Below are 26,379 nucleotides of genomic sequence, written 5' to 3'. Positions count from 1 at the left end.
CTACATTCTGTCATTAATAAGTTGAAAGAATTCACGTTTTTTTTTTAAGAATGTAAACGAGTGAAAGTATTTAAAATTTATAAAAATTATTCATTAAATTTCTTCTTTTCTCTTTGAATTGAATATTTAATGAAAATTGCTATGTGCCTGTCCCTACGTGAGGATGTAGATTTTTTGATATGTCGGATATTTCTTTGTTTACAACACAAATTAAAATTGACAGGTGGATTTATTTAAGAACGTCCAATTACTTTTGTGCATGTAGTACAGACATGTCAACTGATATTACGGTTAATTATTCATTTCTGATGACTGTTACGTGCAAATTTTTTGAAAGATGAGATTTTAAGAGAAAATTAAATTTGAATTTTCACTTGAAAATTCTAGGAGTGAAAATTATCCTACTTTATCTTTGTTTGACCTAGAATAGATACGACAGTTTGGGAATATATCACAACCTTGAAGTGTGTTCTTTGTTGATTTATTGTTCTTTTACGCGTTTTTGAATCAAATTACGTATTTTAATTTACTTTCTTCAGTAGACTGGCCGACCTTCGAGATCGTAGTAATCAGATATTGCTGAAAACTCGGATTTGAAGCTTTAGGTCCGTAACACTGAGTTCTTATCTTATTGATTTGTTATATTCACACCGTTTTCACGTGTGAATGTATTGAATTTGTTCAGATTGAAAAATCAGTTTTTTGGATTTTTCAGCAAAACTAAGCACAATGGCAAGTTTTGTTCTATCGCAAAAAGTTTGTGCCTGGAATTCCTCACCATAATCAAAAAACAGATTTGAAATTGGTTGAGGCATTGCTGAGAAAATCGAAAAATTCGCTTTCTGTAAGCAAGCAAGCATGCAAGCAAGTTAATGTACACGATAACTCAAAAACGAGACATCGTAGAGACTTCTAGTTTTTTGCATTTGATCGGTGTTATTTCAAGGAAGAACTGATTAGATTTTGGGCATGGCAGGAACAGCCGTTGCTTCTAAAAAAGCAAAAAACCTTTATTTTCATACAAAATTTCAAAATCAAAGTTTTCTATGATTTTTTGAAACTTTGAACATTTTTTGCAAACATTTGCCAAGCGAAGCTTGGTCTGCATGCTGGAGCCTGATCCCTCAAACATTTGCCAAGCGAAGCTTGGCCTGTCCGCTGGAGTCTGATCCCTCAAACATTCGCCAAGCGAAGCTTGGCCTACCCGCTGGAGCCTGACCCCTCAAACATTTGCCAAGCGAAGCTTGGCCTACCTGCTAGAGCTTAATCCTTCAAACATTTGCCAATCGAAGCTTGGCCTACCCGCTGGAGCCTGACCCCTCAAACATTTGCCAAGCGAAGCTTGGCCTAACCGCTGGAGCTTAATCCCTCAAACATTTGCCAAGCGAAGCTTCGCCTACCCGCTGGAGCTTAACCCCTCAAACATTTGCCAAGCGAAGCTTGGCCTACCCGCTGGAGCCTGATCCCTCAAACATTTGCCAAGCGAAGCTTGGCCTACCCGCTGGAGCTTAATCCCTCAAACATTTGCCAAGCGATGCTTGGCCTACCCGCTGGAGCCTGACCCCTCAAACATTTGCCAAGCGAAGCTTGGCCTACCTGCTGGAGTTTAATCCCTCAAACATTTGCCAAGCGAAGCTTGGCCTACCCGCTGGAGCCTGACCCCTCAAACATTTGCCAAGCGAAGCTTGGCCTACTCGCGAGACTTTTTATGGGACGGTGTGAATATATTTTAGTAACTAAAATGCTTTAATTTTGATTTTCAAATTTTATAAACAAAAACACGCAACATTTGCCCTTCGAAAATTTAAAAATTCTGTAACCGTTAATATTCAAAACAAATTTTACCGTTATATTTAATCAAGTTTTTTAATGCATGTTTGTTATACTTACTTTACTAAATGATTCATTGTAACTTCTTGATCAATAACTGATTTTTAAGCAAAAATGCACTGCAGTCTCTCAATCTGATTTGATCAAAAAAGAGGACTTTTAAATAAATATTTAATTTAAAGATGACCAAAAGCTATTTTGAGTTAAGGTTTTGAAACCAATTCTGATTTCATCACTACAATGAGTCCATTTTTCATTGAGAGAATTGAAAATAATTCTAGCATCTGCTAAATGCCACACAAAACTCAAAACATGCAGCCAGAGAGAAAAAAAGTCATCGATCAAGTAACATTACACCATATTTTGTGTTATTTTAAAATGTTAAAAGAACGACTCACATTACCTACAGCTTTTATATCGATCAATTTCTATTTATAATTTAACTAACTACCCTTCATTGCATTTATAAGTTCAATGCAAGTGGCGAGATTCTCAAAGTAAAACGATAGATATAATTAGAAATAATTCATATTTTATAGCAAGAGAGCTTGCGGTGAATACCAAAAGGGATTATAAATATTGAATTTATTTACATCAATTAGCATTTTTGAGTCGAGACAATTTGTGAGTTTATTATTTAAAATAGTTTATTGTATTTTCCACATTTTATGCAATTTTTCCACTTCATGAATTTGAATTAAAAAAGCAAATTTTCACGGGAATTCATTTGAAGTTACGTCCATTAAAATTGTACTTTTTATACTCAATTTCGAAGAATTCGAAGTCAATTTCCAAGAAGTTGTAGTCAATTTTGAAGAATTCAAAATGATTTTCGAAGAATTTAAAGTCAATTTCGAAAAAATTCGAAATCAATTTCGAAGAATTTGAAGTTAATTTCGAAGAATTTGAAGCTAATTTCGAAGACTTTGAAGTCAATTTCGAAGTGTTCGAAATCAATTTCGAAGAATTCGATGTCAGTTTCGAAGAATTCGAAGTCAATTTCGAAGAATTTGAACGTAATTTACGAACAATCCTCATCCCCAACTACATGTCGACAAGATCGCTTAGGGAATAACTTAATTTAATTAAATTGTGAACTCTCAGCATCTATAAATTCAAAAACATCAAAAAAGCAAGCAAACATCAAAGAATTTTCCACGTTTAATGTAGATAGGCACTTCATGAATCAAATTGAATCAAAATGCGACATTTTGAAAAAATTTCTAGCTTAATTCAAATTTAGATCATTGCTGAATTAAATTAAAGCTTGTCATATACTTGCACATTTTAGCTAGTACATTCGAAACGAATTGAATAATACATTTGTGAATGAAATTTCCATAGGTCACAAGATGAAAATTTTCATAGTTTATGGCGTCATTTCGCGTGGAATTTTGCTATTTTTATTTCATTTCTTACAAATTACAGTTAAAATGCAAAAATTTACAATTATTGAATAATTTTTTCGTGTTATTGATGATATTTCGTACAATGTATATTCAATAACAATGAACTAGGTTGAGCTTTATGTCACGAAAACATACAATGTTGTCTGTGATCGCTATTTAATAGAAAAATTTCTAAATTTCTACGAATTTTGGAAATTATGAAATTAACGGTAATTTAAACTTTAAATTTACAAATTATGTCATCTTGATTGTATGATTTTGACAAATTTTGTCATCTCGGTTGCTAGTTTTTGACAAATTTGTAATCTTGGTTGTTTGTTTTTGATAACTTCGTCAATCAGTTGCTATTTTTGACAAATTATGTCATCTCGGTTACTATTTTTTGGACAAATTCATCATCTCGGTTGCCAATTTTTAACAAATTCGTCATCTTAGTTGCTTGTTTTTGACCGTTTTATCATCTCGGTAGCTAGTTTTTGCCAAATTCATCATCTCGGTTGCTTTATTTACAAACAAAAGTCAAAGAACTTCCAAAGTATTTCACAAAACAAAGAGCAACTGCATATGATTGAAGATATTTCATAAATCCCAAATGAATTAATAGCAAAAAATTCCAATGTTTCTCACTTTATAACTAAAACATTTGTGCAATTAATGATGCCACAACTCTTGATAATAATTTACTCAAAAGTAGTTCAACGAGTTTTTGGATCATTGTACAACACAATTACCGACAGCTGCATAATTTAAACATCATCCTGCTACCGAGTATCTTTTTCCGTCATATTTATATGTATGTACATGAAAGAACAATTCATCTGCACTTTTCATAACTCTTGTTAATTCAATCTTCATAAGCGATGTTAAAACTTTATTTTCTTTGGTATATTATATTGTGGCGCGATTAAAAAATAATTTTGCTATAATAGCGACGAGAATGAATGATTGGAATGAAAAAAAAAGGTTGGAAATAAGATATTTGTGTAAAAACAGACAACAGCGCTAAAAATAAGTTTTTTTTAACAATTCTTTATATATTAACTAACATCAAGTGCTTGGTAATGATGCCAATTAATTCATCGTTTGACGTCAATTGCATGGTATGGTGTTCTTACTTACTTCCATGTACTGTGATGAAGTCTTTTATTTTTTGGTTTTATTATTATTTCTTCCGTAGAAGTTATGAACTTTCAAGAAGTCATTTAAAAAGTTTATTTTTGAGGTTTATAAAACTGCCATTTTTGTTTAATTTCAATTTTGTCATTTGACAACTGGATACTTAATGATATTCTGAGGATCAGAGTTGGTGATTCGGATGTGGTGAGAAGGATTCAACCGAACTGCACAACGTAGGGTACAACATGTTCACTAGGGCACTAATATGTAGCCGTATTAACCGAAATAAACGGAGAAACCCAGATGGCATTGTAACGACTGATTTCGATCCATCTGGTTTGCGACATCGAGCTGCTCGATATTCCAAACATTGTAGACTTCAACCTCGAATTTTGACTATTTTTCTGGATGTCTGAATGAAATTAAGGCATACGAGACTTAATTTGAGTCCAGACTTGTATTCTGGCTTATTTACTGGATGTTTGAATGGAAGTAAGGCATTAGAGGCCTACTTGAGAGCCCAGACTTGTATTCTGACTAGATTTCTGGATGCTTGAAGGGACTAAATCCATTGTAGACTTTGTTTGAGCTCAGTCCTCAAGTTTTTGTTTAAACAAAGCTGAATTTTAGCTTTGGCTACTCAAAGAATATTCAGTCCAGTCACTGATTCATTCAGCTAGCCGTTCAACAACTCTGCTTAATAATTTAAAGCTTCCTGCAAGACAAATGAATCCACTTGTGTCATTTTGTGTAAAATTATTTATGGAAATTTTTTTCGTAAAAAGCAGTAAAAAGAATTGCGAATTATACAGTCATCCATGTCACCTTCATGCCATCATTATTGTATGCACAATAAATGTAAATCTTGTAAAATTTATTACGTCTTTAACAATTCATGTATTATCATACAAGTCATCCATGGTGAAATAGACAGACAGCTGAATCTGACTGCAACAACTTAGAATACAAAAAGGTTGTCTCCTTTTTTTTACCCCAAATACATCACCGATCATCATCAATTAACATTTTAAATAGTAGTAAATGTTTTATTCTCATTTAAATCCGTTCACGTTTTGCTGCCACACGATGAGGGGCACAATGGGAAAGAATTTTATAAAATGTATATAAAAAAAATTGAAGAAATCACGTTGCAGAAAAACGTTCTGAAAATTTATTTCTTTTGCATCCATGACAACATCAGTACCCGAGCGACACATATCAAGAAGGTTCCGTCATGGAGCTTTTAAGGCTCTAATTAACCTCATTTACTAATACTAAATGGATTATCGTATTAGATGTTGAATTGACATCAGTGGCCTAAATGGTAGAGCGTTGGCCTTACGTGCCGAAGGTCCTGGGTTCAATCCCAGGTCATGTCTAATTTTCGAAGCTCTTTTTCCATTTCACCGTTCTAGATATGAAGCTCGGTTTATGTGTTGGGTGAAGTTTTGAGGTCATTGGCACTATAATGTGTCTATACTGCTAGGTATACAAGGATATATTAGTATTTCGATGACTTTCTTTACGAAATCTTGCGCACACGAATTGTATAATAACTGGGTGTATTGCAGGGTACATAAGGTCTACGTACTCGTGTCTTTGCAATGTACAGAGCTTGCAAGTGATTCGGATCACCAAATATAAACTGTAGGTCTAAAGGGTGTTTACAACAGATTTATATCGCAGTACCCCCAGCTCATAATGCTGGGCCCTTAAAGTGTTACATTTATAATACCAAATGGAAGCCGCTTCAATGAGGATTTTATATGGCTGCCAAATACAAGCCAGCCTCCATATGGCTGTCAAATGGAAGACGTCTGCATGGCGAGGCCAAATGGTTACCATATAAATAGCCGTCTCCATATGGAGGGCATATGACATATGCCATTTGGTATTGGCTCCCAAACAGAGGCTGCTTCCATTTGGTATTAGTAAAAGAGGTTAATTGGAGCCTTATAAGAAAGAAGATGCTCCGTGTTGGACCCTTCCTCATTTGTGTCACTCGGGAACATCAAGCATGAATCTTACTTTCACTTGAAATCTGATCAGACAATGCCAAATGCATGAAAAGATTCGATGAAAAGGAAATGCAGAGATTATTTTCTCATGTAAATGAGGCTTCATCATTACAATTGAAAGTTATGTCAGTCGATATGTAATTTCAGATGCTTTACGCAAAAAAAATAAAGTTATTGACTGTTTGTGAAAGTTCCTTGTCAAATTTATTATTCAGATTCTCGGCGTGAGGAAAAAGTTGTGAAAAATTGGAAATTAATATGGTAATTTGTTGATTGCCTGATGATGGGGGTTTGACGATTTCTAATGAGATTTTTTTGGGTACGAAATTTTTTGGTGATTGTGCAAAGTAATTTCATGCTGGTTGTTTTTATTTGAGGTTATAATGGATGCACAGTGATCACTTGAACTTTAATAATGGCTTTTGAATTTTGAAATTGTTCAAAATGTTAAGAAATTCTTTGAATTTATTGAGAGTCGTGGGAACAGTTAGATTCACTAAATAAATTTGAGTTTGGTCTTAGGTCAATCAACAGGTAACAATAAGCAGTTGTTGATTTTGATGATTAAGAAAATTGTTGTTCGTATGAAGGGCTAAGTATTCAATTGATCGGCACTGAATACATATTTTGCTGAGTATGCATGATATATTGATATCTTCCTTACTTCATAGTCAGTCAAGAGTCTGGGTAGGGTAATCAGTAAGGTTCTTGTCTAAAATATGGTGTGGTTGCTTTAAAGCCATTGGTTCGAATCCGAAAAGTCCAAAATTTGCGCATTTTCAGAAATTCACATGCCACAATACAAACAAAGACCATATTCAGGATTCACTCATTTAGATGAGTATGCTCATTGTCTGTAAAGTACTATGAGTACTAAGTGGACAAAATAGTGATAAAATTGGAACTTTCAGCGATGTTTGATTAGTGCATTTGTCAGAAATTTGTAGTGTAGAACGGAAAATGGAACTAGACCGAAATGTATTCGTTTAAGAAAGATGAAAGAGATACGCGGAAGGCACAATGTGTAGAAAAGAAAAAAATCTAAGAAATGCGGAAGAGTTTTCTGAAGTCCTAGGTTTTGTTGAAATTTCGAGACCGAGACAGAGACTACTTGGAAGTTTTTCGATAAATTTCGAGGCCGAGACAGGAAAGTCCTGAAAAACATTTATTCTCAATCAATATAATTAAACATCCTCTTGACCATCCTTCTCTTCTTTTCTGGAAGTCAATCTCGAGAACCCTTTCGGTTGCTTTTTGTTTTCAGAAAAGTAAAAAACTTGAAAGTTCAAGGTCGTTACCATTGTCAATAGCATATCCATCATAACACTAATGCATCCTCACTCTTACTTTGTTGGATCTGCTTTCATATCATTACTCTAGTATCACATGAACTTTCCAAATACTTTTCCAGTAAATAGCGTCTCAGTGTCTAGCAAACTTTCCCAAAAGATGATAATAATCCTCCCTAGTCAACATAATTGCGGATACAATTTCTGCTGCCTTTGAAAAAAAAACTTTTCAACAAGAATTCCCCATCCAAAACCAAGATTGACAAAGGAATCGATGAAAATTGGAAAAGTTTTTTGTATGATAAAATAACAAGAAAATTAAAAATTAAAAGGAAAGTTTCCATAGTCAACAGCAAGCGTATGACAAACATACCGTATCTACCCATAAAGGCGCTCCCTATTAAATTAAGGAAAAACGAAAATATATTCGAGTTAGATTAGAGATATCCACGTGCAGGTAAAAATTAAGGATGTAAAAAAGATTGAATTTTGCGCAGTACTTCCTTTTTGTGCTCCCTCGTTGGCATATCCACTTGACGGAAATGAAAGAAAATGTTGCTGTTAGCATGTTCCGTGGGACTTTCCCATTACTCATGAATTTTTTTTTGTGTCATGGTTAATACAGGAGTGTAGTCAGGAGGTTGTTTGAGGTGGAGAGTTTTTTTTTTTTTTTTAAAATAAAAATCCTATGGGGATTTTTATTATTTATTCATCCTTCCTCTTAAATCGAGCGACAACGTTACAAATAAGAACTCTTAAAGCGCTACGATTTTAAACTTAACAATAATTCTTAAATCTATATTATGGACATATAAGCTCAAGTATACAGCACATAACCTAATTGCAGTGTTTGATGTGTAGTAGTTAATCTGGTAACTCCATTAGGTTCGGTTTTAATGTAAGCTCTCGTTCCAATTATTCAGTTAATTATAATGCATCCAGGTCCGTTCCATAAAAGCTCTCTGCGATGAATTTACGGCTCTCGTTTCTATTATCATTCCAACTACATCAATCATGACCCGTTCTAACATTTTACGTTGCCTAATTCTTAGTTCCCGTCAATAACTGCTACACTTAAGAAGCCGAAGTATCTAAACTTCCGAAAAATCACTAGGTCGGTGATGAGATTCGAACCCTGGAGTTCAAAACTCAACACCAACTTTCGTGACCCGCACCTTGCTAAGTGAGCTATCAAGGCACTTTTGCTTCTTAGGAGAGGGGTTTGGGTTAGGACCATGGAAAGACGCTGTCGATAGATTTGGCAGTGTACTTGGCATCGGTTTTTGGCAAACGGTTGCCAGCGATAGATTCAGCAAATTAAGGTAGGCCTTGGATCACAATTTTTGGTGAACGGCCAGCGAATAAGTTACTAAGGAGCAGGAGGTGTGGGTAGGGGTGTGGGGGTGTGGTACTTGACATAAAATTTTGTATGGTTACCAAAAATTTGGGTACGGGACATATTTCTTGAAAACCACGAGCAAATTGAAGCACTGTAAATAGGAGAGAATTGGAGAACCTCCAAGCACACAACCACCCGAAACCCAACCCACCCCCCTGGATACGCCCCTGACTTAACCATTTCTATCTGTTTACAAGTCAGCTTTTTTATCAGATTTGTTATTTCTTCTTAGATACTTTTTTTCAAAGTAATCACTTACTTTTAAGTCTCTCTAAATAAATTTTTATAGTCTCATTGGATGATTGACTACAGAGCTGTGTAAGCTAAGCTTCTTTTTGATCAAAATTAAAAATCAGGAATATCAAATGTAAAGTTTGATGGATAAAAATTTCATCACAAGTCCATGTGATGATGATTGATTCCTTTGTAAGTTAATATAGTTGTAGTTATGCTGAATTTTTTTGGAAGTAGACAGTTTCTAATACAGAATTTAAATTACCATAAGGAGAAGTTTGTAATTGAATTAAATCATTTCACGCAGTAATGATTAACAGCACGCATGAGTAATATTCTTGTAAGAATATAGGTCATATATTTTGTGGGCAATTTCATGGTTTTTGATGCGTTAATTGACGGAATCAATTTTTTTGAGTTTAATGAAAAGTCATGTTTTAACGGTTTTCAAAAATTCAAATTTTGACGGTTTTAAAAATTTAAATTCTAAACTTCTTAAAAAATTAAAATTCTAACGGTTCTTAGACATCTAAATTTTAACGGTTTTAAGATATTCAAATTCAAAAAAATCAATTTTTTACTAATTTAAAATTGAAAATTAACGGTTTTTTGTGAAAATATCAATTATTAATTGAGATCAATTTCCCAATAATTCTGCCAGACAGCTTAATGTTCAAGTGTCCCCATGCTGTTGTGCAAATTATAATCTGATCAATTCATTAAAGTCTTTACTTCCGTCTTTTTTTTTATTATTACAATTTCAAATGAACACATAATCCAATTGATGTGATCACAAGAAAACTTGTATTTTTGCCGGTCGAAATCATTTGTATGTTTTCATTTCATTCTGCTGTATTTCTAGGAATAATCACACGTGCAAACACTTTCTCACACATTTAATCTGAAAGTTAGCCAGAAAAAGAAAATTTTATCTACGCAATTCTGAGTCATCAAATCCGATTCAAGGTTACGATCAAGTTCAACTGCTATTTTCATGAAAAAAAGGCGGTCAACGTCTTCGAAATTCAGATATCAATATGCCTCTAATATTTATGAACTCATAATCATTTTCAAAATAAACTTTATGATCCATTTCAAGTGCATTTTCACTGATCGGGTAGGGAGAAAAAGTTTTTTTTATGACTTCATTTAAATATTTTTTTCATTTATAACAAAAATCATTTTATTTTATTGACGTTGAACGAAAAAAGGGGCAAGTTTAGGAGGCATAGGAAGGCATTTCGATATGAATAATGTTGAATTTTGAACTTTAAAGAGCAGTCAAAAATCGGAATAAATTCCGAAAATCTAAATTTTGAAAACCGGCAAAATTTAAATTTTTGAAAAACTTTCAAATTGGAATTTTTGAAAATCGTTAAAACGAATTTTTTTGAATGTGTTGAATATGAATTTTTGAAAACGGTTAAAATTTGAATTTTTGGAAACCGTTACAATTTCAAATTTTGAAAATCGGTAAAATTTGAATTTATGAAATCGTCGAATTTGAATTTTTGAAAACTGTTGAATTCAAACTTTTGAAATTATTAAATTTGAAAACGGTTTAAATTTGAATTTTTGAAAACCTTTATAATTTGAGTTTTTGAAAATAGGTGAAATTTGAATTTTTGTAACCCGTTAAATTTTGAATTTTTGAAGTCGTTGAATTCAAGTTTTTGAAAACCGTAAAATTTTGATTTTTTCAAAACTTCCTAAATTTTGAATTTTTAAAAACCGTTTAAATCTCAATTTTTGAAAATTGGTAAAATTTGAATTTTTGTTTTAAAAAATTGAGTTTCGCAGATCCGGTGACATTAAAGTCTTAAAAAACCGCTAAAGTTTGACATTTCCAATTTATGAAAGTCAATAAATTCTAAACGCAGTCTTAATGAAGCTAACATCAAATGACATTAATGAATTTATTGCATTCATCAATGAATAGAGCAAAAGTCAGACAAACCGCAACCAAATAATACAATTCCCATAGACAAAAAACAACATTCGCTAAACAAAATTTTATATTTATATATTTTTACATGTACTCATTTTTCCCACTGTTCTATTTTATTGCGCATCAAGCGCTTCTCTATATTTTTAATCATCAATACAAAAAAAGAGTTAGTTGTGTGTCTAAAGCAATAAATCAAATTGCTATTTTCAGTGAGTTAGGAGTAGTATGAAGGAAGTAAGCAGCATATTCAAATGATTGTCTTAAATTACTGATAGAAAATTCCCCAAAAATTGTTAAGAATCGCACAGTTTTTACCGACATAATGATGATAAATAAAAGCATTTTTGATTGAAAGGAACCGATTTTGGGTAATGATTGCAATTTATTACATGAATTTTTAGATCATGCCAATCTTTCTTTTGAGGAACTTAACCTATTATGCGAATCATTTTTCATTTTCTTTCTTTAAAACAGTGGTGGGCAACCTGTGTGTCGCGGCACATCATGAACCGTACGCCATGTGTGGTTCCGATCGAAGCTAATTCCATGTTGCCCCGCATCACACAGGTTGCCCACCACTGGCTTCAGAAGATGAGCACTTTGAGTTTAATGGAGTGGCATAACATTCAAAAAAAAATCTGTGAATGTTTAGAAAGTGATTCAATTTATGCTCAGCATAGATTGGCAGATTGATGCTTCATTACATACTTGATTGCTTTTTCATGAAGATGTTTGGGCGGTATTACAGTTTTTTTATAATTTTAGAGGATGTTACGAAGCCATTTCTCATTGTCCTTTCTAATTTCAATTAACAACTGTACTGGGTGGATTGATATTAATTATTTTTGTACTGTATATGTATCTTATTGCTTGGAGTGCAGCTTAATGTCAATGAATTTGACCTTAGGATGTAAATAGAGCCCACGTTGTTTGAAATAGAAATTTATTTTTGATATCCGTTTGAAAGCTAAGTTAATAGTGTGTGTGTTGCACGGGGTGGAGCCAGGGATGAGATTTTGAGGTTAACCTCGACTAGCTTCGCTTCATAGAACTTAGTACAACTCTTTTATCCAGTCCTCAATGTTGATTTCATTTGAGTTAAGTAGAGATGACCCAAAGTTGACATATGTAGTTGACGTCGACTTAAGACAAACTTGACTAGACTCAGATGAAGTCGACGTTGAATCCAAATGCCAATTTAGCTCAATTTCTTTAAAATTTGTTTTGTGGTTTAGGACTAACTTAATGTGAATTTAATGACAAATTCAATTAATTTATGTTTACCCCAAGCGGCACAATGCGATGCCTCGGGGCAACTTAGCGAATGCAGTGGTTTGATCAGGCTCAAAGCTGTTTGATTCACTTTGTCCTGTCAAATAGCTTGTGTCCTATCTGACCATCTTGATCCATATCACCCAATCAAAACAAAACTAAGCTTACACTGTGTATTTCCTGTCTTGCGAGATGCTATTTCGCCATAGTATGAAATATTCTTGAGCACCCTATTTACATAAGCCTTAAGCGACTGCCTATTCTACGCCTGCTTTCCTAACCCAGATATCTCTATCTATGTCACTGACACTTTTAGTTCTTGAATCAGTCATAAATAGTTTGATTTTAAAATAAATAAATTAAGATTGTTTAATATAAACTTTCCTTCAAAAATTTACAATTACCTACTGCTATATTAATAAACAGACGAAAACATTGGGATTTCCAAGAATAACAAGAAAATGGCTGTGCTAAAGTGCAATTCCAGATGTACGAAAAAAAAAAAATTAAGTAAATTAAAACACATTAAAAATACAGAAAAACAGAATCAAAATAGACTTGAAATTGCAAATTGAACAGAGTTACTTACTTGGCTGGTTTGTAGGACAGATCAATTGTGATGTCGTACAGATCACTTTCTTGACTGGGACGAATGTGGGTCCATTGCCGCACAGAGTAAACATCTAAAGGCCGGCTCTATCCTTCTGCCTGTCGGAATGTCTTTCCTTACACTGAGTTCCTTTATTGAAACAAAATCTGAGATGCATAAAGTTGCAGTCAGAGCACTAATGTGTCATGTACTTACTAACTTAGTTATTTCGCTTGTCTTACAGAACATTGGCTTCCTTTACTTAGAACTTCTCAAATAAAACTCAATCTTAGTGGCACAAAGTAGACAGTAAAGTACTACTATATCACCGTACTTACTTACTTGCTTTGCTGTCTGTACAGAACAATTGTAATCCATGGTCTATGTCACAGTATTAATGGCAAATTGTCAAAATGACGTTGGGCTGCTCATATTACACATTGACAACAGCCTTGAATTCATTCTGCAGCGTGTCTCTCAATCACATTCTTAATCACATCCAAGCCATCAAACTACTAAAAAAGACACCAAAAATGATCCTTTTTAAAACCCATTTAAAAGGTTCATATTGACATAATGCTACACAAAAAGGCTGTTCTGTTCATTTTTATGTCAACACGAAACCCTAAAAAATCCTCATAAAATCAAAAACATCTTCGTGTTCACATTGATAAGTTCAGCAACTGATTTGATCTCAAACTGTGAACCTCCCGGAACAACAAAAAAAATCTTACCCAACTCTTCAATTAGCGAAAAAGTGGCAAGAAGAAGACATCACATTTGACATTTAGATTTGTTTTTATGCTTGTCGACATCACAATTTAGTGTATGCTACATTTGACAACTTGACAATAACAATAATACTGATGAAAGAAGTGAAATTTTTCTTCGACAGCTTCGTCCGAATCGATTTTGCTGCCTTTTTTCAATTGAGATTTATCATCTTCATCTAGTTCCGTTGAAGTAATTAAAGTGGGTTGATTGCTTTATGTCCCCTCCATCGTTGACTAGTTATACAATCATTATTTCCGAGGACAATAAATTGAACAATCAACTATGCGATAAGGTGTAGCCGGCAGATTCTCTCATTCCATTAAATTGACAATTGGAAATTATAAAATGTTTTTAATACGTTTTTCATCTATTTTTATGCTCCAATAAATTTCTTAGTTAAACAATAATTTTTTTCTCCCTCTGTACTCTGTGCTCATATCTATCCATTAATCTTTTTGACGATTTAATTAAACAATTAAGGCTGTGTTTTTAATTTACTTTTTTAATTGAAGATCAATCTACAAAGAGAACTGGAAAATTTATAGTTGAGTGACTGCTTTTGAAGGAATTGAATTGTTTGCTTTGGGATAGGATACTTACTTTCTGTTCTGATTTGCTTGATTCTAGAAGATCCAGAAGGTTTAAATTGCCAGGATTTATCAATTGAAGTTCAAAATTTTGTTGATGATTGAAAATTCGATAAGATATCTTTGGTTTTATGTTATTTCTTCTTACTATATGCTTCAGATCCTTAAATAGATCCTATGCTTTAGATCTAGTGAGTCAAAATCCTACTATAACCAAGCAAATTCCCACAAAAACTAAATTTTTCACAAAAATGTTTATCAGGGTAAAATCAACTTAAATTTTCTTCAACGTGCTCCTTTTTTTTCCTAAGTTGTTAATCCCCTATATCAAAAGTTCAAAAAAACAAGATCTTCAATTCATTTATTGAATGTAATTCCTTACCACAGCATCCAATTAACAAGAAATAATCATTCCCTTCATCCTACATCCTTAAATCAAATCAAAACATGCAATGTTCATATATTTTCCAAATGATTATCAAGAATTTTTCTGCCGCGACATCAAAAATAATTCACAAAATTCAATTTTGGCCATAAATTGCAAAATCAACAAAATTGCTGCTTCTTCCCTCCATATTTTCAACAATAACAGATGTCGTAAGCGATAGGAAAGTTGCTGACAAATTTTAAACCAATTCAGTCGTTTAGCAAAATGTTCTTTTCACCCACCAGATGCATGTGTACATCATGGTGCCGCTGATAACTGATGAATGACATTTTGTGGGAATTATCTCAGCCGCTTTATGTGATGAATAATAGAAAACTAGTTCTATTTACAGTTAATTTGCATGTGGAAATTTCATGAAATTTTTTTTTGTTGTTGTGACTGATGTGTTTACGTTTTTGCACATTGTGGCTGAATGGATATATCTTCAAATAAGTTCAATGCCAAGTGCGTCATCTTCATTGTTATTATTATCATGAAAGCAGAAATCTAGACAAAATTTATGGCTGCATATCGCATTCACGTGAATTGTTTTGGCAAACTTTGATGCTGAATTGATTATCTTTGGGATTTTTTATCTGCTGGTTATTGACCTATCTAGACACCTTGGAATCAAACAAAGTTGTTAAGCATGCGCCTGTCATAGGTAAAAACCGTACAAATTCTTGGTAATTTGTATGGTTTTGTGAGACGAATTTTAAAGACATTGTAAGGTTTTTATCTGTGACAGGTACCTGTATAACAACTCTGGAATCAAGTCTCAAGCCAGATTGCTTGCAACTGCCAATTTGATAATGCTACATGCGATTCCATCATCAACATCCAAAGCGATTAAGCCTCAATAAATTTCATTTATGACGCTTTTAATGACCGAGAAAAATGCGTTTTATTATCCCATGACTAGTAATTACTAATAACTTATTTACTAGCAATTTGCTAAATCGACAAAAAAAAATATTTTTTCCGACATTGAAAACGCGCCAAAAAGTAGAAAGGCCAAATAATAAGAAGAACAGAATCAATTAATTTTCCCTAAATGTAATAAATTTAAGATTTTTCCTTACTGATCAATAAACTGTACTTTACGATTAAAAATCTTGGGCGTTTTATGTATGTTCTGTTCACGATAAGACTTAAGGGTCAAGCTGATGATAAATTTTTATTTCTCCCTCGAAAATGAAATGCGAAATGATTCATCAAGTAATCTACATTGAGCGGCTTTGTGCCAAATTATAGAACAGGCACGAGAGAGATGACAGTGCCTTAAGAAGATTTTGTCTGAATTTTCAAAACATTTGATAATTTTTTTAACGGTTTTTTAAATTTCAAAATTTTAACGGATTTGTAAATTTCAAATTTTTTAACGGTTTTGTAAATTTTGAATTTAACGAATTAACATTTTAATTTAAAAATTTCAGCAAAGTTAACTGAGTTTATTTAGAAAATATTGTATAAAAATATAAGAAAATTTATATCAAAATATAAATTTATCTAAACGAGTTGGTACGGTAGAATCGTCCCAATGGAACGACATTACTTGGATCATCTTCAACTTCCAAAATTGTCTCCTCAAAATCATTAGACATGTTTTGCATTGTTTCTTCCAGTTCCTGTAAGGTTGTCTTGTTTCCCTGTCTACTACGATTGCCTCCACTCACATTAAATGTTGAATTGTTATTCATCCTTTGTATGCCACTTATGTCCATATCGTTACCCATATGATCCATATGACAAGTACAACTACTACTTGATGCCATTTGGTTCATCATAACTGGCGGAGATTTAAAGCAAAAGCAGACCATGTCGTTATTTGCACTTGTATTTTGAGTTCTGGAATTTGACATTAAATTTTTTCTTGCAGTTTTTGATTTTGGTTTCATTGTTGAGTTATGAAGTGGTTCCATGCTGTCGTTGAATCTTGAGGATGAATTCATGAAAATTTTCGAGAAATTTAAAAAAATATTCGAGGAAAAAGCAAAATTGACTGAACTTGTCGAGATTTGGAATGAAAATGAGAAAATTTTTAAGAGTTGAAATTTCAAAGTTTACTGAGATGAATTTTATTGAATATCAAACGGTTTTTTTTATCAAAAATTTAATTTGGAGAATTTGAATTTTTATTATTGAACTTTGAGTTCAAACGGACTGTAAAAGTTCAAATGACTGAAAAGTCCAAATTCTTAACGGAATTTGACTCTTTAAAAACAAACGGTTATTAAGGTTCAAAACAGGGTTCAAAATTTCAACAATTTTGTGAAATTTTGAATTTTTCGATCAAAGATTGAGTTTTAACGGCTTTTAAATTGAATAATAAATGGGTTTTTGAAGTTCAAAATTTCAACGGTTTTGTAGAAATTGAATAATTTGATTGAACTTCGTAAGGCTTTTTAAATTTCAAGTTCAAATTACTAAAAAATTCAAATATTTAACCGATGTTTGATCTTTTTGATCATTTTCTTGCTAATTTTGAATTTTTGCATTGAAATTTAAATGAAAATCTGATGAAATTTCCCAAAAGACACAAGAAACAATTACCACAATAGATTCAAAATAAACTTACACATTTTATCTAATCAATTTTCTTTCCATTCATTAATGAAATACTTTTCTTTCTTTTCATTTATTTGCAGGCTATTGAGTGAATGTATCATTTGAAAGACATCAATCAACGTTACTAAATTACATTGTCAGCCATATCGTAGGCCAGAAAATTAGTTCATTTGCAAAACTAAAGGAAGGAGATATTTGTGATATAATTTGTGTTCCTTTATGCTTTTTAAAAATGACGAGAAATTTGTGAGTAAAATAAAAATAAAAAAAGTTGTTCATTCACAAAAAATAAAGACACAATAACAATCAGTGACACATAAAGAATTAGACACAGAAAGGGAAAAAAGAGTCAAGACATCAAAATGTTGTCATACATGTTGCCTGTCGAGGAAAAATCCCAAACTTCTCGTAATATAAATTTAAATTTAAATCTTCAAAATACAACAAGTACAAAATTACATACAACATCATCGGATTTAGATCATGATCATCATGAGAATGATGATGTTGATGAAAATACAAAATTGTTGAGTGCTGAAGCAGCTGACAATTATATAGCCACAAATTACACATCAAATCGTAATGGTAATCTTATAAAAAATGGCAACAGTAAAGTTAATTACAATATGAACATAAGTTTATGTAATAATAATTTAATAAACGGTAATAGCACGAGTAATGATAATAATAATATAAATAATATTAATAATAATCATAATTTCAATAATAGTAATAATATTAATGCAATAATCAAAAACAGTGATTCCTTATCAAATGAAACGAGATGTGCAGATGAAAAGGAAACAGACACAGAACATAGTGATTCTGTGGCTACATCTGAAAATACTGTGAATAATAATGTTAATGATGAAACTAGCAACAATAATGGTGATAGTAAGAAAATTATAAAAATGTCTAAATTAGGCAGCAAAAATGTTACTTTAAAAAGGTAAGTCTAATATGATTTCAATTTATATATTCATAGCACTTTGTTGTCAATCATACGTAATGACTTGTTGAATAATTGGTTTGTTGGATATGGAAATAACAATTGTTTGCCGCTAGTCGTTAGACATATTTAGCGGAATTTTCAAAAAAATGAAGCTAATTTCTTTATTTTGATCAGTTTTCTGGGTGGCTGACTGACTGAGCTGCGAAATCTCAGCAATCAGACATTGTAGAAAGCTCCGGTTTGAAGCATCAGGTCTGTGCTATTGTGTTCTTTACATATAATTTGGTTTAGAATTTTAAAAACATGGTTAAATGCTTTAATTAATGGTTTTAAGATTAAATATGAAGAAAACACGTGAAATTTATCACTAAAAAATTTGAAATTTTATTGACCGTTAGAAAGTTTGAATTCCAAAAAACCATTATAAAAAAATTCTCAAAATTTATAGATTTATTGCAAACTTTTTTGACAGTGGCTTGGATCTTACTGGATCTTGTTTTTAGATCCTGAATCTTACTGGATCTCGGTTTTCTGGGTCTGAAAGTTGCCTGGAGCCTATTGGATCTTGATTTGTGGGTCTGAAAATGACCTGAAGCTTACTGGATCTCGTTTTTTAATCGGAAACTGGCTTATTAATCAAGTACTGATCTCTGGCCAAAATGCGCTTTAGTCCCTCAATCAACAGCACGAAGTCTTTAAACCTTTTTTTTTCTTCTAAGGCATTCAAGTTTATGCATTAATTTTGAAAGTTAATAATAATATTTTTTTAACGACAAAGTTTTTCCTTTCGCACTTAAAAATCTATTACTTCACACATTTGTTTGCATAAGCATGCTCTCATAAGCATACGTACTTACTTGGGAATATTATTTGTTATGCTTTATTGCCACGAAATGTTCCTGTTTGTTTCTTTTTTAGTTTTATGATCTTAAATGCGATATGAAAATTTGAATTGTTGGGCTAATTAAGGAATTTTGTGATTACAGTACTGGATATTTGCTTGTTTAATTGCTACTGGTATTGATGGAATGGCAGAAAAAATTGTAAAGAAATTGTTTAATAGCCGTGACATAAAGTATTTTAATTTTGAAGTAGCGATAAGCAATCGTGACATTTTTTCCATGTACGTACTAAGTTTATGACTTGTTTAAATTATCAGAGCTTGAAGTTGACTCGAATTTCAATTGAAATTGACTTAAAGTTCCTAATAATTCATGCTGACGAAGTCAATGGCACTGAAAGGCTTCTAATTTTGGGTTATTGCTGGATGTACTTACAAGAGCACAGTGTGCCGTGACACATAGGCCGTCTATTACTGCACTAGGAAAAATACTGCCATTTCGCCAGTAGATAACACCTCCACACCAACCCTGGATCCCGATTTCTATTAAGACTACAAGTATTAAACTTAATTATTAATCTACACTCTAAAATTAGACAATTGCATGTGACCAGTGTCTTTTATAAGTCAATTTGAAGTTTTGCCTCGAGCGTCCAAACTCCTATTACTTGCTTTATTCACTTACCATGACTCTTAGTTGTTTGTCATGTTCGGTTGCCTCAAAGTGATCTATAATAATTTGCATTTGTATTTATTTGTCAATGTTAACGTTCGGAATAATTCAATTTTGTACATTGATACACAATTAGGAATCTATTTCATAGTGACTTGATATTGACAATTGATGATGTAAGATCATCCAAATAATGCAGTTTTTAATGGCGATGCTTTGAATGAATTTAGACTATCGTTAGAATTTTTATGAGCATTACATCAGGACCGTTCTTGCTATATTCAATATGTAGTTTAGGTAGTCTTGAAGATTTCCTTCCATTTTAGTGCTTGACTTCATGTCCTTTGACTTTTCCTTAATCCTGCGTCTCCCAAAGCTCAAATATCGAGCATAAAGTAGTTAAAATATCTAAAACTTATGAAAAAGCACTAATTTGGATATGATAGGATTCGAACCGACGATATTCGAGTTACCATACAAAATTTGAACCAAACATTCCTCCGGTTACTCCACAAAGATACTTACTTACTTATTTTGCTGGCAGTAAAATATGACTATACTATCCTATACTATAGACTATATAGTATACAGTAGCGTGCAAAAGTTTGAAAACACCTTAATTTTTTCAGTTTTTTGGCTATATCTTTTACAATAACGTCTAATATTAACTGAAATTTTTACTAATTATGCTTCTTAATTAGTTAAATAAATTAAATAACAAAACTTAAACTTTAACTGTAATGGTTTTCAAAAATTCAAATTTTATTAAAATCACTGCCGTGCAAAAGTTTGAAAACAGTATAATTTCTTTCAAAAAATTAGTAAAAAAAAGACAATATTGTCATTTTTGCGTATTAATTGTGCTTAATTATAAGAGATAGTTTAGTTTTTGATATATTAGAAGTGAGAAAAATATGGAAAAGACAAAGGAATTGTCAGAAGTTATAAAAAAGTTGGTGATAAAAGCTTTTCAGGATAAAATTCCTTATCGAAAGATTTCTGAGCTCTATAACATCTCAAAACCAGGAATTAGTCTGCTCCCACAAATGCTCAATTGGATTAAAGTCAGGACTTTGTGAAGGCCAATCGAATAATCTGACTTTTTTCATTGTAAAGAACTGTTTTACAGATTTTGCAGTATGCTTTGGGTCATTGTCTTGCTGGTATATCCAGCCACGAGGCACTTTATCCTTCGCATGAGGTAACATCACGTCCTTCATAATGTCCAAATATACCTGCTGATCCATTATGCCTTCTATGCGATGAATAGGACCAATACAATCACGGCTAAAGCAGCCCCAAATCATCACGTTACCTCAACCATGTTTTACAGTTGGAAGTTGGTATTTAGAATCAAAACGAGTACCTGCTGGACGTCGCACGAACTTCACACCATCAGAGCCAAATAACATACATTTCAATTCATCACTAAAAAGAACTTTCGACCATTCTTTTGAAGTCCAGTTTAAGTGTTCCTTCGCAAATTGAATTCTGGCTTTACGGTTCTTAACGGATATGAGTGGTTTCTTAACTGGACGTCTTCCCAATAAATTATTCTTACGTAGGCGACGTTTAATGGTGTCAACACTGCAATTTACTCTATGATACTTGCTCATCATTTGATTTAATTGAACTGCAGATTTTAGAGGATCGTTCTTGCCGTATCTTACAAACATTCTTTCAGACTTCTCACTCATTATACTTGGTCTTCCTGAACGTGGATTGTTCTCAACTGTATTGCCTTGCCGAAATCTCTTGTAAAGCAGACTAATTCCTGGTTTTGAGATGTTATAGAGCTCAGAAATCTTTCGATAAGGAATTTTATCCTGAAAAGCTTTTATCACCAACTTTTTTATAACTTCTGACAATTCCTTTGTCTTTTCCATATTTTTCTCACTTCTAATATATCAAAAACTAAACTATCTCTTATAATTAAGCACAATTAATACGCAAAAATGACAATTTTGTCTTTTTTTTACTAATTTTTTGAAAGAAATTATACTGTTTTCAAACTTTTGCACGGCAGTGATTTTAATAAAATTTGAATTTTTGAAAACCATTACAGTTAAAGTTTAAGTTTTGTTATTTAATTTATTTAACTAATTAAGAAGCATAATTAGTAAAAATTTCAGTTAATATATGACGTTATTGTAAAAGATATAGCCAAAAAACTGAAAAAATTAAGGTGTTTTCAAACTTTTGCACGCTACTGTATATGTAGACAATATAAAGACTTTATACTATATGTGATCCAATTGCCTCCAAAACTGTCTCTATCGCTGGCTGCCCTTTATCAATTACCAATTTGTCATGGTACTTAACAAAGGTATTTATAACATCTCTTGCTATTCTGTAAACAGAATTCGATTTAACTTTTTCATTGAACCTTCATCGAAGCAACTTCTTCATGATTACCAATTTAATGCTTTAATCACTTTGTTAACAAAAGCTGCTTTAAAGTTTGGTATACTTTAATACTTTGTTTTTGAAGACATTAAATACATAGTTGGCTATGATAATCAAACAAACTAAATTGTTCAATAAAACTTAAACTCAACAAAACAAAATTTAAAATTCAATCATCCAGACTACCTCCTGTGAAAATGCGATTATTTTTCAATCAGTCTTATCAAAAAACCTTCAGACTTTATGTCAGCTCTAACGGAAATATCGCAGGAGTTCCATAAGAACTGTATATTTCATAAACAAATCCACAAACTTCTTAAGCTTTTTAACCTAAAAAATATGATTTTCTGGGTAAAAATAAAAGCAAAGTTTTATGCAAAACTAAAGCAGCATGACGGCTAGGCCTGAAACTTCCTAAATTCTTAAATCAGAATTCTTGTAGCGCGAAAATAATTATAAATAACTTCAATGGATATAAATATAAATACATAAGCTAAATGCCTAAAGAGCAACACAATCATGAAGTGGAAGTGAGATGGAAAGAGAGAATTGAACGTGAATGGAATGAAATTTATAAACAGACAAAAGAAGCCAAGCAATTTTTTTGCGAGAAAAAAAAGCATATTAAGAAGAACTAAAATAAGCCTAAATGAAAATGAAAGATATTCATTAAAATAACCACTTGCGCTTTAGTTGAAAGAGAAATTTTAGTGCTTGTTGCTTTTCAGTTTGGTTCTTGCTTTTCAGTTTTGGGTTCCCGAGCGACACAGGTGAAGAAGGTTGTTCTACCATGGAGCTCTTTAGGCTCCGCTAATCCTCTTTTACTAATATCAAATAGAAGCCGCCCTCATGTAAAGGCTAAATGGCGTCCATATGGCTGCCAAATTGAGTCCCCCTCCATGTAGAGGCCAAATAGCGTCCATATGGCTGCCAAACGGAAGCTGCCTCGATTTAAAGGTCAAATGACATTCATATGACTGCAAAATGGAAGCTAACTCCATGGAATTGCTAAATGACGTTCTTATGGCTGCCAAACGGACGCCGCCTACATGTGGAAGCCAAATGATGTCCAATAGCTGCTAAACGGAAGTTTCATCCGTGTAAAGGCCAAATGACGTCCATATGCTACTATTTAAAATCATTAAAAGAGGTTTACCGGAACCTTAAGAGCTCCAAGCCGAAACATTCTTCATCTGTGTCGCTCGGGATTCACTTTGAATGATTTCAAATGTTAGATATTCGTAATTATATTTAATTTGACTTGAACTTTACAATCTCATAAATGTATCTACGTGAGTGTCTAAGGCTTTCATGAAAATTTTTTCAATTTTGGTGATTGAATAAATGTTTTTGGAAGAGATTTTATCAGAAAATTGAAAAGTGTTTTCTACTTTTTTTAACCTTTTGACATTTTAATTTTTGATAATTTGTTTAATGATTAATCAGAAATTTCACTTTTATATCATATTAAGGATTTGAATTTATGAAATACGTTAAAAACTAAAATAAATTTTGAGTTTGAATTTTAAAAAGTCGTTAAAATTCAAAACTAAAGTTCAAACTAGAAATCCAATGCCAACTTTAAAAATTTTCAAAATATCACCAAAATCTTGACATTGTTTGAAATTCAAATTTGAAAATCCGTTGAAAATCAAAATTTCATTCAGTTTAAGTATTAAAAATCCGTTATATTTTGGAAAATCGTCTAAAAATGTAAATTTTAAAAATTCGTTAAAATTGTAACCTCAAATCCGTTACAAATTTTTGAAAATTCATAATGAGTTTAGGAGCTAAATTTGGACATAAAATTCAAAGTGGTAAACTCCGTTAAAACTGTGTGCAAAATCAAAAGTCAAATTTCAAATTTTTATGAAGTTCAAATTTTAAAAATTCGTTACAAATTTTGAATATTCAAAAGGATCTAAAATTCTCCCAAAAATGCGCTTATTCCTCTCCAAAAATTCAACCTTTTCCATCCAACTTTATTAAGGTTGAGAGTCAAAAGTGTAATACACAAATACAAAGAAGCTATCGTGCATGAATAATCGAACAAGAATCAAAAAAATTAAGTTCTCGAAATGTTTGGATTTATCCTCTCAGCACTAAATAGCGCATTTTTCGCAACTGCCTTCATTGAGATGTCCAACAATTGTTGACAATAGTGACTAATTTGTGTAATAAATGTCCATAGATAAATGAAAATTTAAATTGTCCATTCAAAAAGGTTGCAAAAATTCAAGTATAGACAGACATTGCAAACAAGCTTAGCTCATTGTTCTTCTGAATATTTCGCAAAAGAACCAAAAAATCGCAAGCCATTGAACACAGAAACAGCGAACTAAAGAGTAATGAGAATTTTTTTACAAACAAGAAGAGGAATTGGTTCCAGTTTTATTTTAAAATACATTACGTAAAGCAGCATATACAAAACGAATTTAAACAAGTGATGATGATGATGAAGGCAGGCCACTTGATGACTCATGTGATGATTCTTCTTCTCCCATTTGGAATTCTATAATAAATTTTATGAATGATTTTTTATTATTATAATAGCATGCGATGTTTTGAACTGTGATAAAATGCCGCTATTAGCAAATTCCTATTTATTGACCTTTAATATTGTTAGAAAATTTTTTTGGCAAACAATATGGCAGGGCTGCACAATCTTTGTGTCGCTGCACATATGGTGGTATGCTTCGACCAAAACTGCACACTGTGCGCACTTGTGTCCTCACATTGTGCGCACATGTGTCATCACATTGTGCGCACATGTGTCATCACATTGTGCACATTTGTCCATAAGCCTCGACCGAAACCGCACACCGTGCGCACCTGTGTCGACACACTAGTGTGTCGTGTCCAAGTCGTGTCACACAGGTTGCCCATAAGCCTCGATCAAAACCTTAAACATCATACGGTTCATGGATACGGAATGCAACCTTTAGTGTGTCACATCACACAGTTTGTCCACCACTGAACTAGAGAAATCTCTCGTCATGCTTGATGTAAAAATATTTAAACTAGAAAATCGAATTTGTGGGTGGATGAATGGAGCAATTTAATTCAGCACGGAATTATTATAATTTTTTTGCAAAATGTAAATGAACTGAGCATTTTTTAAAAAGTGTGGAGAAATTGAAGTGGATATAATATTTACAGTAGACTTTAATGTCTCTTTAGTTCCTCATATTTACCACTTTAACTATCTTTGTGATCAAGAGATCTTGATGATGCTTCAGTTCTTATGAAGAATAGTGTTGAGATTGCTGATGACCGAATAGAATTGATTGTTGAATTGTTAAGTATGAGCAATTACAGTAAGTGATGGAATTTGGTTCTTAATTGAAGTACTTTTTGGACATTTTAGAAGGTAGAGCTTGAAGTTGGTTCAGATTTTGTGTGGAAAACCTAACATCATGATGATTTTTCGAATGTGATCACATCACCATTGCCAAAAAGTCGCGAGGAATGCTTTTACATAGATATTGTTGTAATGAATTGCTCAAAAAACTCAACTTCAGTTGTTGAGTTAGTTAATTTAAAGTTCCAGTCGATTTCAAGCTCCCTTTAAACTTCTTAAAAGTCCATAACATGTTGGACACATAAATTCAAGCTGTATTCCAACATAAGATCAATAAAATGACAAGCATTCATGTCTATAAAAGTTAAATTTTGAAGAATTTCAGATTGTAAACAAACATTTGAATGTTGAGCTTTTTTTTAAATTTTATTTAACGGACAAAATTTGTGTTCGACTCCATATAAAATTAAATCTATAATAAAAGACTATTTAGTCTTCCAGCCCGATTTTTAAGGAATTTCAGTATGTTTATTGGCATAGTTCTTAATTCAACAATTATTCAAATAGTATCAAATAGTATCAAAACCTGTAATTTAACGAAAATCATTCATAAAGTACAAAATGATGCAATTTTTCGCATCACTTCCTAAACATAGTAAACAAAGCATTCTTTTGTAAAATAAAACATAAATTTTTCTGGTTTTAAACCAAAAATGCTTATTAAAAGTAATGAAAATGTCTTTGCT

At 32.3% G+C, this 26,379-nt stretch overlaps 1 protein-coding gene and 1 long non-coding RNA gene across 3 annotated transcripts in view; one reads left to right on the top strand and one right to left on the bottom strand.

Moving 5' to 3' along the window:
* The window catches only part of LOC139087043 (putative uncharacterized protein DDB_G0289963), a 97,699-nt gene that overhangs the window by 16,659 nt on the left and 54,661 nt on the right, over positions 1–26,379 (top strand). For both annotated transcript variants that reach the window (XM_070635735.1, XM_070635734.1), the window contains exon 2: positions 17,541–18,409. In XM_070635735.1, coding sequence (XP_070491836.1) covers positions 17,823–18,409 — 587 coding nt within the window. In that variant the 5' untranslated portion in view covers positions 17,541–17,822. The remainder of the gene's footprint in view (positions 1–17,540; positions 18,410–26,379) is intronic.
* On the bottom strand, positions 13,884–14,637 carry LOC139087059 (uncharacterized). The gene is made up of 2 exons (XR_011544100.1): positions 14,479–14,637; positions 13,884–14,408 (listed from the first exon to the last, which is right to left on the bottom strand). It is a non-coding gene; the product is annotated as an uncharacterized lncRNA (long non-coding RNA).

Source organism: Chironomus tepperi, unplaced genomic scaffold (assembly GCF_022539635.2).
Source record: "Chironomus tepperi strain 1889 unplaced genomic scaffold, CSIRO-AGI_Ctep_v1 contig_93, whole genome shotgun sequence".
In the NCBI taxonomy this organism is placed as follows: Eukaryota; Metazoa; Arthropoda; class Insecta; order Diptera; family Chironomidae; genus Chironomus; species Chironomus tepperi.
This window is presented reverse-complemented; position numbering and strand designations above follow the sequence as displayed.